We start from the raw sequence: 26890 nt of genomic DNA, 5'->3' as shown, positions 1-26890 counted from the left end.
CACTGCTGATTATGGACTTAAACACTCACACACTTGCAAGTCCCCACGTTGCTTAATATTAAAAAAAATAACCAGAGTATCTTAGACATGATTTAGCTTTATTTAAAACATGACAAACACGTTGACCTGAAAAATGTCCCCGTTTAACACAAAGTCCCCAGCCCTACTGGTTCACAAGCGCACACACACACACACACACACACACACACACACCCACACACACACACACACACACACACACACACACACACACACACACACACACACACACACACACACACACACACACACACACACACACAGCAACTGTACATGTCATCAGCACCAGCAGTGCACCAGTTGCAAACCCTATGTTGGACTTTGAGTTACACACATTCACGGTCAACAGCTGCCAGAAAAGGTGCTTGGTATGTCCAACCAAAACACTGATGACCTCTGTTGATGCTAGTTAAAGCATGTGGCGCTCGGAGCCTCCCTGTTTCCTGTTTACCAGCTAGTTGTGTTTTGGTTTTTAAAAGTGTAAACTAGGGCTGGGCATTTTTAGGGTATTTTTCAAAATTCAAACTGTTTCACGGTATCTGACGGTATTTTTTTTTTTCATGCATAATCAGGTGTCTCACTCTCTCTCGCACTCGCTCGCTTTCTCTCTCTCTCCCGCCCCGTGCCAAAAATGCCTTGCGCTCTCTGCGCACACAGGTTTAAATGACAAACAAACAAATGCTAAGTGCTGATCAATAGTGTTGTGCAAGCAATTTAAGGTCCTGACTCTTGTCCCAAATATGACAGACGAAGCGATCAGTGATTAAAAAAATATATATAAACATTAATGAAACGTTTACATGCAGAGCGCTCACTCACAAAGAGACAGCAGCACCGCAGCGATGCTGTGTAATCAAATATACCGGAATGGCGGTATATTAAAAATTCATATCGTGACGAAAAAAAAAAACGGTATTCGGTATGAACCGGTATACCGCCCAGCCCTAGTGTAAACTACTACTGGTGGTCGCTATGCGCTGCCTCCTGCTGTAGTATTTATTTATCATCATTCCCCCGATATTATAAAGTTCTGTTTTTAAGGTTGTGGTGTTTCAATTCTTCTGCCAGAATAATAGTTCACAAGCCACGTGATAGACTACGTCCACACTTTAAAAACACACTACCACAACACTTTTGGCTCCATTGTAGCCTGAACACTCAGGGGCAGAAACACCGACATTCACTTCCTGATTATTTCTCATCAGCCACAACTCAATGATTTTTGCAGTGGAAAAAAACACTAACTCTAACACTTACTTTCACTTTTAGTTGCACTTTTTCACCAGTGCTCAACAGAAAAAGTTATTCTTAACTTTCACCACTGTCACTTCTTGTCACTTGTACTTTCTGAGACCTGAAGAATAAGCCTCTTGTTGTTTTTTTATAGCTGAACAATTCATGGTTTAAAGTTTAAAATCACAATTTGAAACAAAGTAAATTCGTAAAATGTAAATTCAAATTATTGCGCTTGAGAGTATATACACTACCATTCAAAAGTTTGGGCTCACCTATACAACTTTTTCGTGTTTTTCAATAAAAGTCACACTTTTATTCATCAAAAGAGTTGCAAAATGAATAGAAAATATAGTTTAGACATTGACAAGATTAGAAATAATGAACCAGCAAAACTGTTTTCAGCACAAGGGTTTTCAAGGGTTTTCTAATAATCCAATATCCTTCTAACGCAATTAGCAAACACAATGTACCATTAGAACACTGGAAATGGGCCTCTATACACCTATGCACCTATTCCATTAAAAACCAGACGTTTGCAGCTAGAATAGTCGTTTACCACATTAACAATGTAAAGAGTATATTTCTGATTCATTTAATGTTATATTTATTTTAAAAAAAGTTATTTGACATAGTGACATTTTGGCTTCAATTTGACGGACGTCGAGCAAAAGGAAATTATTTGCAAAGTTTCTCACGCTGTCGTGTCAACTTATTCAGTCACTGTTTTCATGTTGTGTTGTACTTCATGTCATTGTTGATGTGTGTAAAGTGAATGTGATGTTACTTTCACACATGATTCTTCCTCTGTTTTCCTTGTGATGCCAAACATACTTTAGTTGTAGTAGAGTGACGAGATTTGGTGGACAGACCAGGAACAGAAGGCCATCATCAGAGGGAAAGACGGGATGTTTCTGTGAGGTCTTATTTACGAGGATTTGCTTACTAAAACTAACAGCTCTGCTGCTGCTGCTAACCTGTCCTGCCCAGTACCTGGGACATGTAGTATGGTTGACTACGTGCCCTGTGGTGTTAAGCAGATTTGCTGTGCGCAGGGCAAGTCTCTGATACTTGGCCTGCAGTGTTTTTATTCTTATTTATTTGTTTTATGATCGTGGCAACCGGACCGGACAGGGGGACGGGGAGTGGAGGAAGAGAGAGAGAGAGAGATGCGCAGACAACATTAACAGTGACAGTGTAGTACAGTGCAGACAGAACATACTTCACAGAACATAAACAATACTGAACAATTAACTGTGCATGGCGTTTTAACTACAAAATAGACAGAACATGCTTCACAAGACAGAACATAAACAACAACAAATTAATACTGAACATACTTCACAGAACATAACATTTGATTGACATTCATTTGTATAACAGGTATGGTTTCTAGTAATCGTTAACGACCATATCAAGAGAGGTTATCCAGGTTTGCAACAGCTATATCAGTTCAGTTTCATCTTATAGTGTAGTGGGGTGCGTGTGTGTGTGTGTGTGTGAGAGAAAGCATGAGCGCGCACGTGTGTAAATGTGCATGTGTTGTCATTAGATGTGGTTGGGATCTGAGTGGGGGACCGAGTCATTGTCCGACCAACCCCCAGCAGCGATCCAGTAAGGACCCCGATGCCCGGGACACCCAGCGGTCGTACAGGGCAGGAGGAGCCCGTGGCCACCGTCCCCCAGGATAGCCGCGCATCCACCCCACAGGAGACCAGCCAGAGGTGTGCGGGGCGGAAGTCCCCCTACGCAGGGTCAGCCCACGAGGGCAGACGGCGGCAAAGGTATGGACAGAGGCCCAGCCATCCCACACCCAGGTAGATCGAAGAGGTCCAGGCCTCCCGCACCCAGAGCCCATTAGCGCCCCGGGGCGGGGCCGGCCCACCACCGACGGGGGCAGAGCCCCCCCAGGCCGCCCACCCGAAAGCGGGGCAGAGCCCGCCACAACCACCCCCGCCACCCACCAGAGACCGACCCCACGTCCACCATCCCCAGGAGGGGCAGGTAGAGGCCCACACAGTACCCCGAGCCAGGGGATCCCCGAAGACGGAAGACGGGAAGGCGCCCAAGCCAGTCCAGGGCAGAGCTCCCAAGCAAGCATAGGGAGCTCTGCCCTTGCTGGGCAGAGGTCCAAGGAGCCGCCATGTCCGACCCTGCGGTGCCCCAGCCAGGGTCCCCACCAAACATCCAAGAGTCCTGATGCCCATCGCCAGCCCCTGCCGGGTAAGCAGTCAGCCGCCCACCACCGCACCTTCCGGGAGGTGCACCGTGATGGACAGCAGCAATGCCCCCCAGCCGAGCGTAGGCGACCCGGTCCCCCACATCCAGCGACACCCCCAAGCCGCCGTAGCCGACCCGCCACCCAAATGGCCAGCCCCCAACCCGACCTAGGAGTGAGCAGGGGTCGGGTAACTGGGAGAGTACTCATGCCCAACCCCCAGCCCCCGTCCTCCAGGGATGGCTTAGTGGTGAGTGTGTGCGTGCATGTGTGTGTGATATGGGGTATGGAATACCCTGCTGCTGTGTATCTGATGTGATGCCAGTGAGTGGCCCCATTTCCTTTAACATATCACCTTGCACTAAGAATTATAGTCTGCGGTAGTGAACCCTGGTGCAGAAACACACACTCAGCAGTTGTGTGCCAGAGGAAAGAGAAGAATGCGTCCCTGCAGGTACTGTGCAGATAAATCCGTTTAGAAACAAATGCATCATATTAAAAATGTTGGCAAGAAGAAAATAAGATTCGTATTTGTGCAGTGTTCTGTTAACTAAAGATGTAATCTTTCGCCAATCGTACAACTTAATTTGCAAACCCAGTGCTGATCAGCGCTCCATTATTCACTCAGTCCAAATTTTTCTTGAAAAACCACAGATGATAGACTGAGCCACACTCCACTGAGAGTGACATTGTTAAAGTCACAGTAGTTTCTCTGTCCATACGGCCTCTGCAGCAGCTGCTGTCCTCTCACAATCATGCTTTGTTGATGTGGGCTCTTGGAGGCGACTTCTGCACAGACACAAGCAGAAGCGGGAGGAACAGAGTGAAACGGAAGCAAAATGCAAACACGACACTGCTTTGTCATCAAAGCCTGCTCCTAAATATCACAATATCACAGTTTACTTCATGTTTTAATTGTTAGAGGAGGGTAAATACGCTCTCTGGGTCAACTTTTACTCTTTGTCTTTTACTGAACGTTGTAGCTTCATTATTAGCATATTTTCTATTTTATCTAGTCTCTTTTATGGATGGATTGTTGTGCCTGATATCACAACTGGAGCTGAAACAATCGATTACTAAATTAATCAACAACGGGCAGTGTTTAGCTCAGATGGTAGAGCACCCAACCTGCTCCATGTGTCGAGGCTGTAGTCCTTGCTGCAGGCGACCCTGGTTCAAATCCCGCATCTAGTGGTTTTTCCTGCATGTCATTCCCCACCTCTCTGCCTCCTGTTTCCTGTCTCTCTCCACCATACTGTCCACCCCCCTTTATGATTTTAACTGTTATTTGAACTCTTTTCGTCCTGACTCAGACAAAAATGTTGGTTTTATAGTCTACACTGGTTTGCAGATCGTTCTTCTGCAAACAATCTGGCTGTTAGTACCGTGCGTGTTTGTCTGGACGTTTTTTACCTGACTGTGATGCTCCCACTCCTCCCGACCGTTATCTCCTGGTGCCTCTCACTCACTCATCATGAGGATTTACCTGACTGTGAGTCAGGTAAATCCTCAGTCTCGGCTTATTTCTTTTCGAAACATCAAAAATATTAATTTAGCAGATCTCACCACGGGCATTAATAGCCTCCCCAGCCTCAGTTATTCATCCACTCCTGATCAACTTGTTACCCACTATTATCATGGCCTCCATTGCCTGCTGAATTCACTTGCTCCTGTTAAAACTCGGAATGTGTCATTTACCAACTCTGCTCCCTGGTTCACACCGTATCTACGACAACTCAAAGCCAGGGGACGTCAACTAGAGTGGCTCTTCTTAAAAATGCACAGGATCCACCAGCAACTGACCCCTCAAACCCCCTGCATTCCACCTCCTCCGGTTTTCCATGCCCCCTTCTCTCAAGCATTCTCTAGCTTCCAACTGCTGACATTTCGGACCTCATCCAGAAATCTATAACATCTACATGTCATCTACATCTACGAAAAATCAAGCCCGGCCCGGCACATTGACTGTAATTATGAGCCCGATTTAAACCCGACCAATTTTTAATACGTGAGCTGTAAATGGTCCACCCTACAGCAGGAGCTTGTTGTACCTGCAGCCACAGTCTGATTTACAACAACGCTTCCTGGTTTTTAAATGATGCGTTCACAGCCGCAGGTTTTTACACCTTCACATAATACGACGTGCTATAACATACCACGTGAACACGACGAGGGAGAAAAAACACAAATGCTTGATCAAGGGCTCAGGCAGTGAGACTCTGACATCTGGCTTACAGAGCGCGGTGTAAATGTTTCTTCACCCAGTCTCACACAAAATAAATCACTGCATTTGATACATTTGAGACATAAAACACACACACACACACACATATATATATATATATATACATACATATAAACATATAGATATATACACATATATACGCATATATATACATATTATGTCTGCTATCTGTCAGTACTGATATCTGTGTGTCACGGTGCACATGCTTGTATCAGACAAATGGCCAATTATGCAAATTAGGTGATGACGTCATCTAGCGTCTTCAAACTTATCGTTATCGAGGTGAGCTGCTCAATATATCGTGATATTGATTTGAGGCCATATCGCCCAGCCCTACCCTCTAACTCTCTACCCGTTGTTGTTATTATTGTTATTATAATTTTGTTGTTGTTGTAAGGTGACCTTGAATATCATGAAAGGCGCTTCCAAATATAATGCATTATTATGATTATTATATTTAAAAGCATTTTAAAAAATTCATCATCAACTATTTTGTTAATTGATTAATCGGTTTGAAGCTTTTTTCATAATTAGAACAAGATTATAATAGTACTCACTGTCTTCCAATAGGGCTTCGGCAACGTGATGTCAATACTTGTACAATGTTGGAGGCTTCCCAGTCGTGTCTTAATTTGATTAATTTGGCGTTAATCTCAACCATGGTAAACCGTTGCTGTGTTGTGGGGGTGTAACAGCGCAACACATAATCGCCATAGGGAAAAGATTGAACATTTATTTACTTTTCAGCGCTTTCCTGTTTGGAGGCGCAACCACAGAGACCAAGTATCCGAGTCGTCGGCTTGCTTGGATCACGGTTGTAAGACGACCAAACATAACCTTCCACAGTATCCTGATGTCGATGTGGTAACTGTGAGATTCTGGACAAACTGTTACCTGGGGATTTGGTGTTGGCTGATCGCGGCTTCGACATACAGGACAGTGTGGGACTTATGTAAAGGTAAAGATCCCTGCCTTCACAAAAGGACGCTGTCAGCTGAATGCAAGAGATGTGGAGAGCACAAGAACAATTGCCCACCTCTGAATTCATGTGGAAAGGGTAATTGGAACTGTCCGCAACAAGTGCACTATTTTGTCAGATAAAATACTGATTCACGCCATGCAAGAATGAAGACATGACATTCATTGATAATATATTTATATATAATAATAATTGCTGAAATAAAAGTGCATTAAATACAGCCATAAGTGCCATCCTGTGAGCTTCCCACTCACAGTTTGTTCTGGAAGGACGGAATAGATGTTGTTTGGGTAAATAGTCGGCGGTGCCCAAGCCCTATAGCAACATCAGTACATACAGACTTTTACCTGTTCTAAAACAACTGAGCTGTTAATATGTGCTGTTTGCTATAAACAGCCATTATAAAAACAGACATTGGCAGCCCTCACTCACATCCTTGTCACATGACAGTGTTGGTGGTGGACATCTGTCTTTACAGCACACGTCCTGCATTTAGTGAAACAATGATGTTATGTAATGTAATGGGTTTATGTTGTAAGGAAGAAGTTAATCAGCTTTGCTGGTGATCTGGAAATTAATCTGGATTCAAGATAGGGTCGTTTTATGTTTATAATTCTTCTAAAAATACCCCATATACACTACTGTTCAAAAGTTTGGGGTCACCACAATATAGTCAAGACATTGACAAGATTAGGAATAATGAATTTTATTCAAAATAATTTTGCCCTTTTGTCAAAGAACCAGAAAAACTGATTTCAGCTGTGCTAACATCATTGCACAAGGGTTTTCAAGGTTTTTCTAATCCTCCAATATCCTTCTAACGCCATTAGCGAACACAATATACCATTAGAACACTGGAAATGGGCCTCTACACACCTATGTACATATTCCATTAAAAAACAGACGCTTGCAGCTAGAATAGCTGTTTAGTTAGTAGTTTACCAAGTCAACAATGTATAGAGTGTATTTCTGATCCATTTAATGTTATATTCATTGAAAAAAAAGTGATTTTCCTTCAAGTCCAGTAAAATACTTCCGTATCTGAAGCATTCCCAGTGAAACTTTAAAAGCCTGGTTGAAGCCGAGCATCTTTGGTAGAGGTTTGTGCTTTCCGAGTGCTTTCTCTTGTTTTGATTTTGATGAAAAGAGCATGAATTAATAGTATCATAATAGTCTTTTATTTGCTGTCTCTCCAGGAAAACTGGAAAAGGGCTGTAGAGAAAAACGTCATTGATAACCCACAATGATGTCACATGATCACTTGGAACAACCGAGTATTCTCCCAGTTCTCCATTTATAATTCAACAAAATTTACTGTTAAAATGTAGAGAAAGAAACAACTTGTGTTCTGACGACAATAGAGAGGAAAAATAGGCTGCTGTGAGCCGGGTGATCTGGTGGAAAGGGCCCTTTAATAAATGGCACCTCTTTGATTCTTCACCTTTGAGCGGGTTCAAAAGTGTTCAGAGACCCAGCACTCGATGATATTTAGCGGCGCGATTGAAGTCTTTAATGCCAGAGAGGTTAAAGAGGAGAGCAGGGGGTGGACTGTGCCAGGAGTTAGCCTATGTGGTAGGACATTTATCGACTCCTTTATTCTCTGCATGTGCGCTATCGCCAACTCTGACAGACAAGGGAGGTGTGAGAGAGATGGGGAGAAAGGGAGAGGGAGAGAGAGACACTGGATAGAAGTTAGTTGCATAACACAATAAGGCAATAATGAAAACATTGTAACATTAACATCACTATTATGCGTTTGAATAAGTGCAGTACCATTAGTATTTGTTAACAACCACATAAAGAAAAGCTGATTTACAACGGCTGTATCAGTTTAAATTGGTTCTATCATGAACCGAAATGTGTATCAGTATGTCTGTGTATTTGCGCATCCATCTATACTGTATGTATGTGCAGAGGTTGCTCCCCGGGAGAAGGCCGCCAGTAACCCAGGCACATGGACCGTCCACCGGCCACCCGGGCCAGGAGAGACCCACAACCGCCAGTCCCAGGGCCACCTGCACGTCCACCCCGCACGAGACCACGAGGGGGCAGGAGGCGACAGCACCACAGGCACAGACCAATCAGACCACCACACGCCCAGGCAGGTCCAAGGCCCCCGCACCCATGTCCCACCTAGGCCCCCAGGGCAGCCCAACACACCACCAGAGGCAGCGGAGCCTCCCCCAGATTGCCCCCAAGGACGCAGGCCGGAGCCCGCCACAGCTACCACCGATGCCTATCCCGGAGCCAACCACACGGCTTCTCCCCCGGAGGGAAGCAGGCAGAAGCTCTCGTAGGGATCCCAGCCAGGGGCCCCAAGAAACAGGAGACGGCAGGATTCCGGACCCGCCCAGGGCAAGCCCCCCAGCACAGGCATGGGTCAGAGGCCGAAAGATCCGTCACGGCGGACCTCGCGCCCATCCGGTACAGGGGCCAAGACGCCCAGAGCCGTCCCCGCCAAGCGACCGGCTCGCCGCCCACCACCACCCCTCCTAGGAGTCATGGCAAGCCACGGCCAGGTCCCCCGGGGCTGCCTCCGACAGCCGGCCCAGCTCCCCCCGCAGCCACCAGCGCCCCGAGGCTCCACAGCCGCCCCCAGTCCAAACCTGCCGACTCCAGCTCAGCCGAGAGGCGGGCGGGACACAGGTACCCGGGAGGTCCCCCCACCAGGATGTGGCTTGGATGTGTATGTATGTGTACACCCCGCTGCTTGCTGACAGCGGGGTTGTCGATATGACCTCCCCCACGCCAGGAAGCCCCCCTGCCTCCACCGCCATACCCACCCAGGGGAAAAGAGACGCGCCGGTCTACCACAGGGCACCGCCGGGGTGTCGCAGCAAGCACCCCCCCACCCCACCGGGGAGCGACTCCAGCGGGGCTCCCCACCACCGGCCCACCCCCAGGGGCCGCGTGGACCCCCCCCCACCCATGACGCAAAGCAGTCCAGCCCACCGTCCCCAGCGCCCCCCCGCACAAGGGCAGCAGCCGCCCAGCCGGCGGTAATTTGCAGGTACTCGAGAAACTTACTTCTGTGGAGGTCATATTGGTCCACCAGGTTCTGGAATGGGATGAATGTAAGTCTTTGTAAGTCTGTGCACTGCTTACACTCTGGCACCAAAGTATGTGTAAATATATGTATATATATGTGCGTATATATGTGTATATATATATATATATATATAGGTATGTATATATATATATGTGTCCAGCCATGGCAAAAGGGTTCACATGTCTACTTCGGGACATTTGGAGTTATTTACAGATTCCGAAAGTGTGATATCTAAGCTTTCCAACAATGTCAAACACATGTCCATCTGATCATTTTTGAGGAAGATGTGGTCATTTGAATGTAGGCACTCCTCAAACTGCTTTAGGGAGAAATTCAGCCTGAAAGATTTCGACCCTCTTGAGGAGCCAGGCCAATAGCTGCTCATTTGCATGACATTAACATGGTCACAACCCCCCACCCAGTCTAGCTGTCAGTGACATCTGATGTCTGTTAGCCCACAGGACAGTAACAGTGTAGCAGTTTGAAAAAAAAAAAGGAATGAATGTAGTTCATGTCAATGTAAGGCAAGGCAAGGCAAGTTTATTTGTATAGCACATTTCAACAACAAGGTAATTCAAAGTGCTTTACATAAAGCATTAAAAAGCATAGAAAAGAGACATTTATAAAATCAGATATAACATCAAAATAAAAACAAGCAGGTAAAATTTAAAGATTAAGATTAAAAAATAAAAAAGATACAAATTAAATAAAAAGATAAAAAATAAAATCAAGAGTATATATAAGGAATAGAGGTTACAGTGCAATATTGGAAATTACTGAAATGCAGCGACAAACAGAAAAGTCTTCACTCTTGATTTAAAAGAGAGGAGAGTTTCAGCAGACCTACAGTTTTCTGGGAGTTTGTTCCAGATATATGGTGCATAGAACTAAAATAAAGAAATAAAATATATCTAAGTGTGTGAAGGAATATTTTCCAGACCATGGACTATATTATCATCTTCAATACCAGTTCCTCCCCCACAATGTGGCTGTACCCACTCTGTCCATCACAGTTGATATGCCGGCTAAATGGTGACATCACAAGCGCACCCTCTTCTGCTTACTCTTCTGTGCTGTAACCTTTGGTGCTGGGCATGTGAAGTCTTTTGCCTCATCAGAACAGAAAGGCCTGATTTTTTCAAAAAGATACGTCTGCCTGTCCATGGTCAGTCCAGGTGGGGCCAGGACGGGAAGACTGTCAACAGGGGGCAGAACTCCTGGGTTGCGCAGTAGCTGAAACTCGATAGGCTCGATAGCTTGAGCAAGCACCACACCTGGTCTGTTGGCATCAAAGCTGTGACAGAATAGAAGCACACAACAGGATATTTAAAACATGGCTCACTGTTCACATGGAACACTATTATGTCCATTCGTGATTTGTTTATTTATGAAATGCAGAAGTTTGAATATAAATACCTAAAGTACTGATAACTCTTGATCTGTGGGAGCTTCCGAAAGTAGGGACTCAGATGTGTCTGCCAGTCGATGGTCTTTACTATCACTCTGCCATCTGCCGTTCCAACAAGCTGCGGAATATTGAGGCGACTTTCAGGAGAGCTGTGTTCCACTACCTGTTGACAGCAAGAACCACAATGAACATAATTATATTACTTTTCCAAAAAAATCACATTTTACACATTACATATTGCAGTCTAATAAAATGAACTAACCTGAGCGATGTCTGCCTAAGTATTGACTCTGGTCCTCATGAATGCTTGCTTGATTAGTCCAAAGCCACAGTCGGGGGCAAATTTGGTGTGGCCAACAATCAGGAAGTGGGTGCATAGCGTGGAGTGAAGCTTGTGTCCAACCCGCCAGGCACCGTACCAGAGCATGAAGTTGTTTTTGTTTTGCCCGCTGCAGTTGTCACAATGAAGATCCACATCTGTTTCTCCAACTCCAAAGTTGCTGAAGAAATTATGCATGTAGCTGATGACTTCATTGCTCCCTTTACTTGACGACATGCCTTCATCAATCAGAAAATTTACCTGTTTTTGCAGCCCTTCACAGGAGACACCAAAAAGGCCACATTTCCGTGGAGTCAGGAAGTACATTGGCCCAGGCTGAAGAGGGTTTGAGGGAAAGTGCATCTGAAGAAGACAAGGGGAAAAGGATTAGATTGAATGAAAGCTGTTTATTCATGTCAGTCTAATAAATGAAACACTATAAAAAACAGTACCTGCTGTGCAAAATCAAAACTATAGTGTATCCTGATCTTCTTGCTTGCTGATGGGGAGGGTCCAAAAGACAACTGAGAGTCAACACAAGTCTTTCTACAGGCAGCAGTCATATCATTGTACACAGCCCTCTCTTTTTGTACCAGGGTTAGATGATCCTGTTGCTTATTGATGGCTTGTGACTTTCTCTCATCTGGGAGGTTTGCACTTCGTATCAGCTGCTCATTATTCTGTTGGCACTGCCAGCAGAGATCTGTCCGCGGCCTGCAGCTCCTGATGTGCGGGAGGAGCTGGCTCCACAGTGCTTTGAAGCTTGATTTACAAACTGCACGTTCACCTGAAAAGACAAATATTATGTTTATGTTCATTCTAATGGCTCATAGTGTTACTGGTCAATATAAGCATTTGGCTATTGTATAGAAATCAATTTTTACACATACCAAGAGCCTTAGCCGACCTCATGTATAGGCGCCACACTGAGGCCTCGGACACATGGGTTGGCAGCAACTTCACATGCCAATCCTTATGCCCAGGATGTCGTCCAGGCAGCATGATGGCATTGTCCTCCGCATAGTTTTTTATAAATTCCACAGCTCTGTCAATCTGTTCACGGCTGATGAACCTGCGAGGCCGTGGTTGTGAGCTCTTCTTTCTCAACCGTGGTGTTGCCCCATTCTCATCAAAGTGTTTGATTATGTCAGTCAGAGTGTTTTTGCAAATTCTGAAAAAAAAAAAAAAAAAAAAATACTTTCAGATCATGGTTCATGTTAACAGGCACTTTATCACTGAATCAGTATAGATTGGTCAGTAGTATTGCTTGAATTATGTGTGAATGCCACACCTTTATGTGCATGAATTGCACATGTAATTAACACGTTCATCACACATTGTGTTAATCACATGTCTATTAATCACGTGTGATTCATGCATGCAAAGGGGTTCATTCACACATCATTCAATGCAATGTTAGGTTTCCAACACGGGAGTTTCGTCTCAAAGCCTGCTTTGAGATGAATGAATGAATTATCAAACTGAACCTGCGGGTGTACAAAATCTCAAAGAGGGCCGTGACATGCTCCCGTTACGGCTTGTGATACGCTCATCTGGCCGAACACACGTTTCAAAGTGCGTATTATTTTTAACACGCGAATAGTGAGCTAGCCAATCGCTAGTATAGCTAATAACCGTTATGGCAACATAACGTTCTGAAACGCACCAGAAGTGTGTTATCCACACGTTATTATTGCACAGCAAAGGTCATATGCTCCCGTACATATCGATCAGATGATCGTAGCCTATAATACGATCATCTGACCGAACACACGTTTGAAGTGCCTATTATTTTTAACACGCGAATAGTGAGCTAGCCAATCGCTAGTATAGCTAATAACCGTTATGGCAACATAACGTTCTGAAACGCACCAGAAGTGTGTTATCCACATGTTATTATTGCACAGCAGAGGTCATATGCTCCCGTACATATCGATCAGATGGTTGTAGCTTATAATACGAAGTTTCGATGTGCGCATCATTCTCATTGTAATAATACAGTACTGTGCTAGCGAGCTAAGCAAGCTAGCAAAGCTAGTAACAATGTAGCCAAACGGCGTTATGAAACGCACAGTGGATTTTTAAAAGACAGCGTCCCTATGTGGTCTGTATGTGACTTCGAATGAACACTAACATAACATAGATTAACAACGTTAATGAAAACTCACCCCATAAGAAACTGAAAGGTATTCCGGCAGACTTCAGTTCCTCCGATCAGATAAGAGGTCCGGGGGTGCTTCCTTTTCGTCGCAGGCTTCTTGGTGGATGTCGTCGTCTCAGAAGTAAGCACTGTGTGTCTGTTCGCCTCCAAATGTCCAATTATTCGCATGTCCTGCCACTCTCTTTCGGCCACCAGATAATCCATTCGTATGTTGTATATAAGTTCAGGAGAAAGTTAAACGGCTACAGGACTGTGTCCCGCACAGAGAATTCTCCTTTCTTCTTCCGTGGCATTTGCAGTCAAAATTAAGGATTTTTTCAATTTCTTTCTCATTATCATCTTCAAATGTCACCGTAGATATTGCTTCAGATATCTTACGCTCCAGCTCCTCCTCCGCAAGACCAATTGATTCTTCGTCATCTTCAGCTAAAGTTAACTGTAGATCAGGGATGTTCTCCAGTGTAATACAGTCCCTCCCGTCGATTTCTTCAATATCATCTTCCGGCTCGGATTCAGAATCAGAAGTTAGATCGGTGGCGTCAGCGTGACCAGAAGCATCTATCCTTGTGAAGAAATACTGCCAAACATTAGCGCTGTAACAGCCACGATTGAGCTCCTCTGCAATGCGTTTCTCCTGGTCCATCTCGATTCAATAATAAAAACACACACAGCTTCTCGAAGCAGGAGTAAGAGTGAGGAGAGTCTCTGTGGCTGCTGCATATGTAGCCATGTGCCGCCTCCTTAACATGCAGCTGATTGGCTGAAAACAACAAAAGCCATTGAATGAACAAAGAACGAATAAACAACTGATAAAACAACCCTAATTCAAACACAAAGTTTATGGTTTTAAGACCCACAATACTGTGATTTGAAGCATGTAGTGGCTTCTTCAAAACTTCAACTTGTGTAATTTTGAAAAAAACGAAAATCCCTAATTTTGGAAAAAAAAAAACGTTTTCCTGTTTTTCTCGTTTTGCACTCGGCCGACTTGTTCCCGCTTGGTCCGTGGCGGGTCACATATATATATGTAAATATATTTGTGTTTTGAAATCCTTTCTTCTGATTAACCTAAATAACACAAACACGGCAGTAGTAAAACAGCGACTCCCACCATGCCCTGCTGCGGGGCCTAAAAACAACGACCACAGTGGAATAAAAAGTATCCATTTAATGTTTTACAAGGTTGTTTTACAAGGTAACAGTGTTTAGAAAATGTAATATGTAACCTAAATGAATATGTATGCGCTGTTTATATCTGTAATATCGAACACAATCATTCTTAGAGTGATGTGGCCTCATTTAAAGACAGGCCAGTGGGGGACAGGTTATTGATCTGCCGTGCATTAGGAGGAGGAGGGGGAGCGCTTGTTGTAAGACTGATGTACGCATCGAGGTTAATTTCATTCGGCTTGGAGCCAACGTTCACTGCTATGCCCAGGCTGCATTTCCTGACTGCAAACACTGAATGAGTGTGATAACTGTGGGTGTTGAGCACGCAGTACAATCATTAACATCAGTTCATGAAAGTCATGACAATCCAAACTTTTCTGTTATTTTTAAAGCAACAGTGAAGTGAATGAATGAATGAATGACTCTTCGAGCTTTTCCCAGCTTCAGCAGAACGCTCCCTAGTGGCCCTTTAAGGCGCTGGACACATTGTGTGCTCCCTTTCTCTCTGTGTGTATTAGGTATTGAATAAGTGACTTTTCGGGTTTGTATGAGCTCATGGGAAAAGTGGGTGTTTCGACAGGAAGTTAAATGCCTTTCCCTCCCCCTCTTTTTTCTCTCTCGCTTTCCCTCTCCGTGTCACCTACAGTCTTTCTCCCCTTTGAACCTTCCATTCCATCTTATTTTCTTTTTTTTCTCTTCACTATTTCTCACTTTAAGCAACTCTTAAGTAGTCAACAAAACAATGGCCCCTTGCACAGATTCCTGAGGAGCCTGAGAAGAGGAAGGTGATGATGGAGGAGCATAGTCTGTGTAAAGACGTGAACCACTCGGTCGCTGCTTCCATCTGTTGAACATTGAACCTTGTTTAGTTTGTTGGTTTGATTAAGGACAGCTGTTTAGAGTCGTACCCCAGATGTTGTGCCAAGATCAAACCTGCAGGACATTGTTATCCTCAAACCCTAGACAGGAAGTCCAATTCATGCATTTTTCACTATCTTAGGCTTTGTTTTTTTCTTTTCTCAGGTAACCATGAATATACTGACTCACCCTGGATTTCCATTGGACGCGGAACGGCCGCGGAACGGCAGCGGCGCGGTCGCCGTTCCAAATTGCTTCCATTCTAATCAATGAGAGCATTCCCACCGGCCGCGCTGCGGAGCGTCTCAGCAGTGGCCCAGAAGCGGCTCGCCGCGCCGCAGCGCTATTGATTGGAATCAGTTCTATTTTTTCCGTTGCCGCTGCTGAACCTCGTAAATTTGAACGAAGCAGATCGCACCAGACAGGAAAAGCGACACAGAATCCCCCTTTCAAAATAAAACACAATACGCAGGTAATATCGCCTGTCACAACTTCACATCAACATTACGTCGTCACCGGTGCTGTCAGGTAAACAGTCAATTAATCAGAGCGTTAACGAGAGTCATAATGAACGACGAGAGACTGATTGTGGAAGTGGAGAAACATAAAATCATTTATGACACCAGATCAACAGTTCTTCCACGTCGGAGAATGAAAAGAAGCTGTGTTGTTGTTTACTTTATACACACAGTCTATCGCTGGATCTCGCGAACTCGCGTCCGTTCAAGATTATCGCGCGATCTTCCGTGAATACCGCCGGCTCCCAAGGCTCCGCACCGCTGCCGTAACGCGCCCGGTGGGGATTGACGCCGGGCAGAGGACGAAGCAGAACCGCGCCGCTGCCGTTCCGCGGCCGTTCCGCATCCAGTGGAAATCCAGGGTTAGACTTTTTTGTTTGGTGGAAATTTATCTTGAGAGATTCTAAGTATAAGTATAAGAAAAAAATATAGTTGACTTTATTTTTATTGTTGACTCTGTAAATCTGAAATCAATATCAGATCAACATCTGAAGGAAACCTTTAACAAAGGTCAAGGTAAATTTATGCAATCCCAAAATATCCAGTGTGTTTATGTGTTTGTGCTGTACTTAAATTTGCTTATCAGTTGGTTTTGCCCTCTTATCATATTAAAAATGGTTAATCACATGTTTTTCTGTATTTATACGTAGTGAGCGTAGTGAGCATTGATGTTGTTTGAATATAGCTGTGACAACTAGGGCTGATTTGATTATTCGATTACTAAATTAATTGTCAACTATTTTGGTAATAGAGAGTTTTTTACAAAATTAGAAGCAGTTTTCAGCTTCTTAAATGTGAATATTTTCAGGTTTCTTTGCTCCATATAAACAAATAAATCATTAAATCTGTCTCTGGTTTACAGGAGGCTTTTGCCCAATCACAGTCAGTCAACATGAGTGACTAGACTTTGACCAATCAGAGATGAGTTCAGACTTCGGGAGATCTGTAATAACAACTGCCTATGCTGCAAAGAAACCTAGTAGTAGAGTTAGCTCCACTTCTGTACATTACAAAATGATTATGATTATGGGCATTCCACTGGAGCTAGAAACACTGCAGTCTGTTGACTGTTCAACAAAGAATCATCACGTACGTTCAACTGTAGGGGAAATATGGTGGTGTTTTCTTTGTTGTGAGCTTTCTCTTATTAGCTACACTGTGTCACTCTGGTGTGAAGTCACATTATTTACATTGGTGACGCAGCAGCAGCATACTGTAAATACCTACATAATGTGCTTGTAACCAGCATGGAACTACAGGTTACTAATTCTGTATTTGTCATTTAGACAGTTCTAGTAAACCCCCAGTGGATGGTAGTGTTCTCTTGTTAGTGTTTGTATTTTCCGTGAAACCTAGATCAGGTATCAAACATTTTAACATAGAAATCAGTTCACTCCAATATCCAACTGAAAATACAAAAACGAATCACTATAAAATAGAAGTATATAAATAATGATATAAAAATACAAAATCAATTGTCATGGTACATGGCAACAAAATAAATATAGCCTGGCAGCTTAAATATTATTCTCTAAATACACACAAAGGCCTATTGCAATCACTTGTATGTCAATGGCAAGTTTTTCTTCGAAAACAGAAGCATTTCTGCCTTGTCACCAGATAGTCTGTTTCTTCTCTCATCTGCCACATTTCCAGCCAGGCTAAACAAGCGCTCACTGTCAACACATTGCATATTGCATACTTGCTGTCTGCTTCACTCACGCTGAAGAATTTCCATACAGCTGACATGTTGTAGCCTAATCTGCGAGGTACACTCTACTACATGTGCGTGTAGCCGTGTGAAAGTTTGTTGCTGATGCTTCGCGATGCGGGTGCATTTGACCGGCTTATTAAAATCAGAATGTTTCTGACTGACCAGCCGTTCGCCGATTGGGCCGATCATGTGAAAATCTGCTGGTTCCGGTCACTGGCCGAGCAATCGGTGCATGGTTTTAAATTTTGGACAAAAGAAAACATTATATGGACCAAAAGCTTAATCGATTAATCGAGGGCCTCACTCAACAATCCTTCCTACTGTGTCTTTTAAAGAGCTGCGTCACTGCAGCATTGTCATTCACGGTTGTTTCTAGCGGGCGACAAAACACAAACGACTGTCTCATCAATTTTTCATGAGCAAAGCTCACTGATTAGATTTGAAACCTGAGAATGAGCCGCGCGCTGATCACCTTCAAGTTATTATTTTTAAGAATGAATGAAGCCACGTGACGTGGAGCTCATTTTCAATCGCACTCCTCTTGTTCGTCCAAACACAAAATCATACACAAGATGAAACTTGTGGGGGGAAAATATGAAGACGTGTTAGTGCGGTGAATGATGACGACGGTGAAATAATTTGAATATCTGCACATGCTGACACAATTGTTCCTGGAGTAACACAATTTAATGGCATCCAATCTACATTTTTCTCTAATTAAAGAATATATCCAGCTAATGACTTCCAAGTCAAGGTTTGTGAATTCTCATTGGAGGCTTTGAAGGCAATTAACTCCTGACTCAATTGATGAGTATTTGCTGTAGTTCAGCAGCTCGTCTCATTATGGCTGTAGGCAGGTACACTGATTCACTGTGTAAAAAATTAATACACACACGCTGTGCTTTGGCTAGTTTCCTGCATACACTTTGCTGAATGTGTAGTTTTGTGTTTCTGTATCTTAACGACGCCGCGCTGCTTAACAGTCAGAGAACCAAACAAGTGGGGATAACTGATGGAGATAGAAAAAAGGCGTCTATATTTAGCGTTTGTGAGGCTGTTTGTTTAGAGAGAGAGGAAGAGGGTGCACAGTGAAAGTGGTGTTGATTACACGCCTACACATATCAACACTTATTGTCTTCCTCAAAGCTGGCATCCAGCAGTCGTAACGGGACGGGATTTATTGCCTTTGGTCTCGACGGGAGAGCAACTGTCGGGAAGGGAAAGTGGAGCAGTTTAAGTCTGGATTAAAACGATTGAACTGTTATGATAAGAGCAGGATCATATATACGTTTATACCCACATCATAGGGCTGGGCGATATGGCCTCAAATCAATATCACGATATATTGAGCTCTCGAGCTCTCTCTCGACCCTTGATAACGATGAATGAACGATAAGTTTGAAAACGCTAGATGGCGTCATCGCCTAATTTACATAATTGGCCGTGTGTGTGTGTGTTTTATGTCTAATATGTATCAAATGTAGGGCTGTAATCAACCAAAGAAACTCTTGGTCGACTAAAAGCCCTGAAATTTCGACCAAAAATCGACTAATCGACGGGGGGTACTTTGCGGGTGCGGCTCTTTTATTTTGAAAAGGGCCGCACCCGCAAAGTACCTGTGCGGCTCTTAATTTGAAAAGACCCGCAGCTGCGGCTGGAGTTCAACAGAGTCTGAAGGCTCTGACAGCGTTTTGCATTACGTTCATCTGCGCAATATCATAGCCCGTGATATCCGAAAAAATAACCAGTAATATCAGCACAATAACTGTTGAAGAATACAGAGCGAGACTGAACAGAGCAACGCAGCTTCGCGGCTGAGACACAAATGGACGCTGCCGCTGTTGCGCGCAGGTGCGCCTGCAGTTATAAAACCAATCAACGATTTTTAGACTAAAACATTGATATATGCTAATAATTCTGATATGTTCATACTCAAAACGGACGGAGCAACCTTAGCTTAGCATTTTTAAATGATATGTCATGTTTGTAGTAGAGCTGTGGAAAGCAAACTGTTGCCTGCAAAGTTTGCATTCCACTTTTTTACTGTCATCTACTTTTGAAAAATGCTGCCACACTTCTGATGTCTTTGACATGGATGTGACAACAGGACTGACTGTAGCCTCAAATGAAAAGCTCAATATTCACGTCTAATTAATGGCAACGCTAATCTGTCTGTCGCTCATGAGCCACGGAGCGACAACAAACCACTGGGCTGGACTAAACCAAAGTAGTGGAAAACAAGGGGAGTGTTCTCTGAAGACAGGTTTAACTTTGAAGCATGGGTGCTGTAAAACACCCCTATTAGCATGTGGTACTTTCCTCCTAATGAAATTCATTGTACATTTACTGCTCACATATTGAAAAAAATGTCACCAGGGCTGCAACTAATTGAGTGTATTTGTAAAATGTTGAAAAATATTGTGTTTCCCAAACATGGACATCATGATGTTCTCGGATGTCTTGTTTTGTCCACAAACCAAACTTATTCAGTTTTAATTATTTCTTTGTTAAATGGAGCAAATAAACCAGAAAATATTCACATTTAATAAGCTGAAAAATCAGAAAACTAACCAATTAAACGATTACCGAAAGAGTTGACAATTAATTTCATAGCTGACTAATCAAAAAAAATTGGGCTGTAAAATGTCTGTAAATTATGTTTTCAAATGTCTTTATTTATACAGTTTTAATATATAATTTATTTATTAATATATTTACTTTTCAAAATAATCAATTAATATTCAAATAACCGTTGCAGCCTTAAAGGTGAAGTAAGTAGTTTATATTGCCATCCAGAGGAGAGGCTGAAATTTACAACAAATAACTGCTCCTCTGCTCACCCCCTCCCTTCCCTGAGCGATACGGTGTCCGCAGCCGGTCATATGTCGTCCTCGTTGTCTTTCTCCGTGTCGGCAGATGAGGTTCGTGAGGCGAGGGAGAGGGCGAGCTACCGCGGCCGTAGCAGACGAAGTGGAGAGAGTGGAGGCGGGACTTCCACTACAAGTACAGCGACGCTTGATTTGTTCTCTCGCGTTTGTCCTTACAGGCTCCGGTAGAAACATGCCGTCTCGCTGCTAACGGTGGCTATGCAACCGCGGCCCGCGACCAGGTTATTTTACATGACTTTTTGAAACACTCAGAAAATGAAACAAAAAATATTATACAGCGACTAGACAATGCAGGAGCACATAATATGGATAAAAAAAGTGGATTTTGGGTTATATAAACCCATAAATACTACACAGTGTCCCTTTAAAGGTGAAGTAAGTAGTTTATAGTGCCATCTAGAAGAGAGGCTGAAATTTACAACAACGAACTGCTCCTCTGCTCACCCCCTCCCTTCCCTGAGCGATACGGTATCCTCAGCCGGTCAAATGTCGTCCTCGTCGTCTTTCTCCGTGTCAGCAGATGAGGTTCTAGTATTTATTCAGATGTATATGTCTTTTGTATATCGTATAGGCAAAAGTGAAACAAAAACTATTATACAGCGACTAGACAATGCAGGAGCAGATAATGTGTATAAAAAATGTGGATTTTGGGTCATATAAACCCATAAATACTACGCAGTGTCCCTTTAATATATGTGTGTATATATATATATATATATATATACGTATATATGTATATATATATGTATATATATATATATATACGTATATATGTATATATATACGTATATATATATGTATATGTATATATATATATGTATATATATGTATATGTATACGTATATGTATATGTATACGTATATATATATATATACGTATATATATATATACGTATATATATATATATGTATATATATATATACATTTTTTTTCAAAGTTATATATACTTGTATATATACCTAAACTAATTCAATGTCTGTTTCTTCTATTGAATATCAATTATGTAATACTGGATTACAGGATAGATAGACTAAATAGACTAAATTAATCAAAATACCTTTGTATAAACACAGTATTTAATAATGGAAAAGTTGCAGCTCTTGTTTCTCAGTGTAAATCTGAACCAGAGCCAGAATCCTGCTCAAAACATGAAGGTCTCTAATCTTTTCCTGGTGTGAGCATGCAGCATGTGCATGAAGAGGACTGGGATGTATAGCTGGAGGAATGCCGGAGGGTAACGGAGCAATGTCTCTCTGGGCTTGGGTCGGTCGGGTTAGGGTGGCGGAACATCGTCGTCTGTGACATCAGCATCACCCGAGGGCTTGGCTGGGTCAGCTGACTACTGCAGAGGTGGAGTTTCCTTCCTGCAGAGCCGAGCAGGGCTGAGCAGTGCTTAGTGGGGCCTGACCCACCTCAGCAGGGTTAGCCAACATCCAAACTCTACAGCAGCTCCATTCTGCACCAGTTTGGATTTTACCGTCGTGTTTCGTTATAGAGCTCCTAAAATGTATTGATATTATTATCATTATCGTGATAAAGACACCCTCTTAAATTTCAGATATCATCATCATATTGTGAATAAATATAATATTACATGGAATCAACATAACATTTCACAAGAAACAATATTTAAACTTTTAAACATCCAGTGGGTAAAAATTTAGTGAGGATAAAATAATAATACTTTTTCTTTTTTTTTTCTATAAGTGCAGTCACCTGATTGTATGAATAGTTTTTTTTAATTCACCAGAATATATAGTTATATATTATATTTATTTCTATTAATTTTGGAACACCATGTTTTTACAATAGTCTACACTGCACAAACTATAGACCCCTTGGCAGCCTACGTCACGCGCGTCACCTTCTCTCTACTGTGCATGTCGGTTGCAGAAAATGTTATTGTGAGCAACACAACAACATGTCTTGTTGTGCTGTCGGTTGCACTAAGTTTAACACACAAAACAGAAGCCTTGATAAAAGCAAATGATAAAAGAAGCAAGAATTTGCCGTGCTCACTCCATATCAGTAAAATAACACGGTCACAGGCCGCTGTTGCATTGCCACTGTTAGCAGCGAGACGCCATGTTTCTACCGGAGCCTGTATAGACAAACCCGAGAGAACAAATCAAGCGTCGATTGACTTGTAGCGGAATTCCCACTTCCACTCTCCCCGATTCGTCTGCTACGGCCGCGGTAGCTCGCCCTCTCCCTCGCCGGCTTCTGCCAGCTCTACCACGGCCACGAAGGGCTGTCCGTCGTCCTCGCCCTCTCCCCCTCCCTCTCGTTGTCTGAATTAATACTAGAACCTCATCTGCTGACACGGAGAAAGATGAACGAGGACGACATTTGACCAGCTGAGGATACCGTAGCGCTCAGGGATGGGATGGTGAGCAGAGGAGCAGTTTGTTGTTGTAAATTTCAGCCTCTCCTCTAGATGTAACTATAAACTACTTACTTCAACTTTAAGTCAAACTACCGTTGCTTAGAAGCTAATGTACTCCAGTTGTTTTGCTAGTTGTGTAGAACTTTCCAGCAGGTATGGAGCATGTATAGCTATCTTCCTTGCATCAGTTCTAACTCGACCCCAGGTTTGAGAAGAGACACATGTAAGGTGGGGTAGATATTCAGAGATCGTTGAAGCTTGATACGGACAGATGTAGGATTGATTATGAGATCCACCGGGAATGGACCAATGAATCGGGGAGCCAGCTTGCGGAATTCCACCGGAAGAGGGAGGTCCTTCGAGGAGAGCCAGACCTTTTGCCCTGGTATGCAGGTGGGAGCGGGGATCCGATGTTAATTGGCTTGTTTTTAAGATTGGGTGGAGGCACGTAGGAGGGAGGCCCGTACTTGCCGCCATACCGCCTGGCAACAACGAAGGTTAGCCTGGATGGACGGGACTGCCACTTCATCTTCCTGAAAGTTGAAGAGGGGGGGTTGGTAGCCAAGGGACGCCATGAAGGGGGAGACACCAGTGGAGGCAGAGGTGAGGGAGTTGTGAGCGTATTCGACCCAGGGAAGGAAAGAGCGCCAATCGGTTGGATGGAGGGCGGTGACACATCTGAGGGCGCTTTCCATGCTTTGGTTGGCTCTTTCCGTTTGGCCATTTGATTGTGGGTGGTAGCCGGATGACAAGCTGGCAGAGGCGCCCAGAGCCGAACAGAAGGCCTTCCATATTTGGGAGGAGAACTGTGGACCTCTGTCAGAGACGATGTCACTGGGGAAACCATGGAGACGGAAGACGTGATTGACCAACAGTTCCCCGGTTTGGAGGCATGCGCCCATTGCAGGAACTCATGACGAACGGTGTTGTGGAGGCGGCTGCTTGTGTGCTTTTGGAACTTTGTCAATCAAAAATCAAATTTAGTCACCAGAACCTAATTGATCTCGGCCTGAGGTACAATTTGGCTGTTACCGGTGACTATCAGCAGACACAAAACATACCGGAGGACATATTGAGATCGCCAGGATCTCTGTGGACGGTCAGCCCGGCTAGCAAGCGGAGGAGGTGGCGGAGAGCCTATAAGAGGAAAATTGAGGACCACTTCGCTGTAAATGATCCCAGAAGAATGTGGCAGGGAATAAATCACATAATCAGTTATAGAAGCAGTAACCAGGTGACTGCTAGGACTGATGCCTCGCTGGCAGAATAACTAAACAGCTTCTGTGACCTGGTAAGGTACTCCATCGAGCTTGCACAGACCAACTAACTGGCGTCTTCACAAGAATATTCAACCTGTCCCTGGCGCAGTTCATCATCCCATCCTGCCTTGAAACCTCCACCTTAATTCCCGTTCCTAAGAAGACAGCAGTGGACAGCCTAAACGACTACAGACCTGCACTTACGCCTGTAGTGATGAAGTGCTTTGAGAGACTGGTCTCCCAGCACATCAGGGCCTGTCTGTCGACCACCCTGGACCCACACCAGTTAGCCTACAGGGCAAACCGATCCACGTAGGAGCCTATCACCTGGAAACTGGAGCATTTGCCTACTTCTCCATAGAAATGTTCAGGTATAGGAATATAGGTTCCCGGGGTAAAGGGGTGGAAGCTGCGGAAGTAGGTGCCGGTGGTATGGGCATGGCGTGAGCGGAAAGACTAGCGGATTGTTGTTGAAGTAGCGATGCAAGGTTAGCTGATGCTTCGGAAAGTAATGTCTCGTGTTTGCTAATGAGAACGCCTTGTGCTGTGAGAGCCTGACGAAAAGTGTCGCTGTCTGCCTGGTCCATGTTGGTCAGGGTTAGGAGAGATGATCTAGTTAGTAAATAGAACCTGGAAATGCAGACAGACGAACACGAACACAGAGTAAAACTTAAAGTATGTTTATTTAAATAATAAATACAGTGAGCGAACTTGCTAACTGTGAGTGAGTGAGTGAGTGAGTGAGTGAGTGAGTCTATGGGGGAACGCCGATAGCCGTTGTAGCGCCGATGTAGCTTCTCGGCGTGAGCCAAATGTTTGTAGAGGGAGCTCCGCCAAGGAACAGACTCACTGGAAGCTGTCCTATACATCTTTTTCTTCTCATAGTGTTTATTGGTGAAGTTTCATGTCTCCACAACATGAAACTTCACCAATAAACACATTTTACACACTGTAACTTTAAGGTGTGACATATTATATGTGTTACAGCTGATTTTGACCATATTTCTGTCATTGCATTGTTTCTTACACATACTGTATAAAGATCTTTTATTTGACATTAAAAACCCGCAAAATCAGATATCTAAAATTAAAGCTCGAAATAAAAACTGTGTTTTGAGCGTGTAGTAAATAATATAAATAATACATGATGTGTTTTAGGGTAGACACTTTCCTTATTTTTGAGTATTTTATTGATGGGGGGTTATGGGGTTGTCATGTGAGAAGCACAAAAAGGAATTTTGCTTGTCAGAGAAACATCCTGATGTATTGAGTTGGGCTGAACAAATTGCAAATCACAACACGAGGAGCAAATGGCAGTGGCTGCTGTTTACTTGTTGTTTTAATTTAAATTTAAGGTAATATTTACCATTCACACAGAGAATCTCATTCTTGCATATGAGGCTGAAGATGTCACAGGTGTTGTGTGGTGATTCTCCATCATGTTTTAAATCTCTCACAGTGGGAGAGAGAGTGATTCAAGAGACAGCTGATGCAGGTGCGTGCTCGTCAGCTGCTGGAGACACCAGCACACTAGCTTCTTCTTCTTCCCTCTTCCTCCCTCTTCCTCCCTCCCCAGCGTCCACAACACAATCAGTGACAGTAATGAATCATTATACAGTAAGTCAATGAGCTCTTGCTGCTTATTCTGTGCGTAATGCATGTGTGCGTAACTGGATGATGACGCGTGACACTGACACATTTATAGATTGTTGAAATGATCTGTAAATTCAGCTCACATGGATAAGTCATGTCTCAACAAACATGTTACATCAGAAAAACAACACCGACAGGATCAACTATCAATGCACAGCCAGATTTTTTAAACATTAATATGAGAGCAGCCGCGGTGTCTCTGACATTTAGTTCCTTCATGTTTATATCTAATTCCAAAAACAAACAAACAAAACATACATCCTAAATTGTTGCGTTGATCGCACACTTTCCTTTTTTCTCTTTTATTTTCCTCCTTCTTTGCTGCCGCATTTTTCATTGTTCCTCAGGAACGAGGCGTCAGAGAGGGCGTTTTAGAGTCATTTGTATATTAATTTGTGGGTGGAACGAGGGTGTGGTGTGTTACTCATTCACCTCCGCTCAGTTTCACGTTCGATGGGATGTATAAAGAGAAGGTGCGCAGGACTCGGCGTATGCACGGTTTTATAAATCTGAGAATTTCTTTGCGTACGTACTTTTCAAATTTTGGGAGTACGCCCTCTTTCAGTATGAAAGCTGCGCACTCTTTTATACATGAGGCCCCTGGTGTATTGGCAGCCAGATGTAAGAAAGTGTAAACTAGGGTTACTATTACAGTGCTGCAACATGGATGCTTTTACCTGAGAATGTTTGTACATTCTCACTGAGGGTGGGAAATGGTTTGATATGTCTTTCACGATGAGGTCCACTATTCTGTCATGATGTGCTATGTACATTCCTTTATAAGCATGGCAGC

At 43.6% G+C, this 26890-nt stretch overlaps 1 protein-coding gene across 2 annotated transcripts in view; it reads left to right on the top strand.

The window, feature by feature from the left end:
- The window catches only part of rras2 (RAS related 2), an 82987-nt gene that overhangs the window by 40069 nt on the left and 16028 nt on the right, over positions 1-26890 (top strand). The window contains exon 2 of one of the 2 annotated variants that reach the window (XM_083900490.1): positions 8629-9376. The exons of the other annotated variant lie outside the window; for it this stretch is intronic. Within the exon in view, the coding sequence (XP_083756616.1) occupies positions 8629-9210 (582 nt within the window). The 3' untranslated portion in view covers positions 9211-9376. Of the gene's footprint in view, positions 1-8628; positions 9377-26890 lie in introns of those variants that run through there. 2 annotated transcript variants of the gene reach the window in all.

This window comes from Microchirus variegatus (genome assembly GCF_963457635.1).
Source record: "Microchirus variegatus genome assembly, chromosome: 14".
In the NCBI taxonomy this organism is placed as follows: Eukaryota; Metazoa; Chordata; class Actinopteri; order Pleuronectiformes; family Soleidae; genus Microchirus; species Microchirus variegatus.
This window is presented reverse-complemented; position numbering and strand designations above follow the sequence as displayed.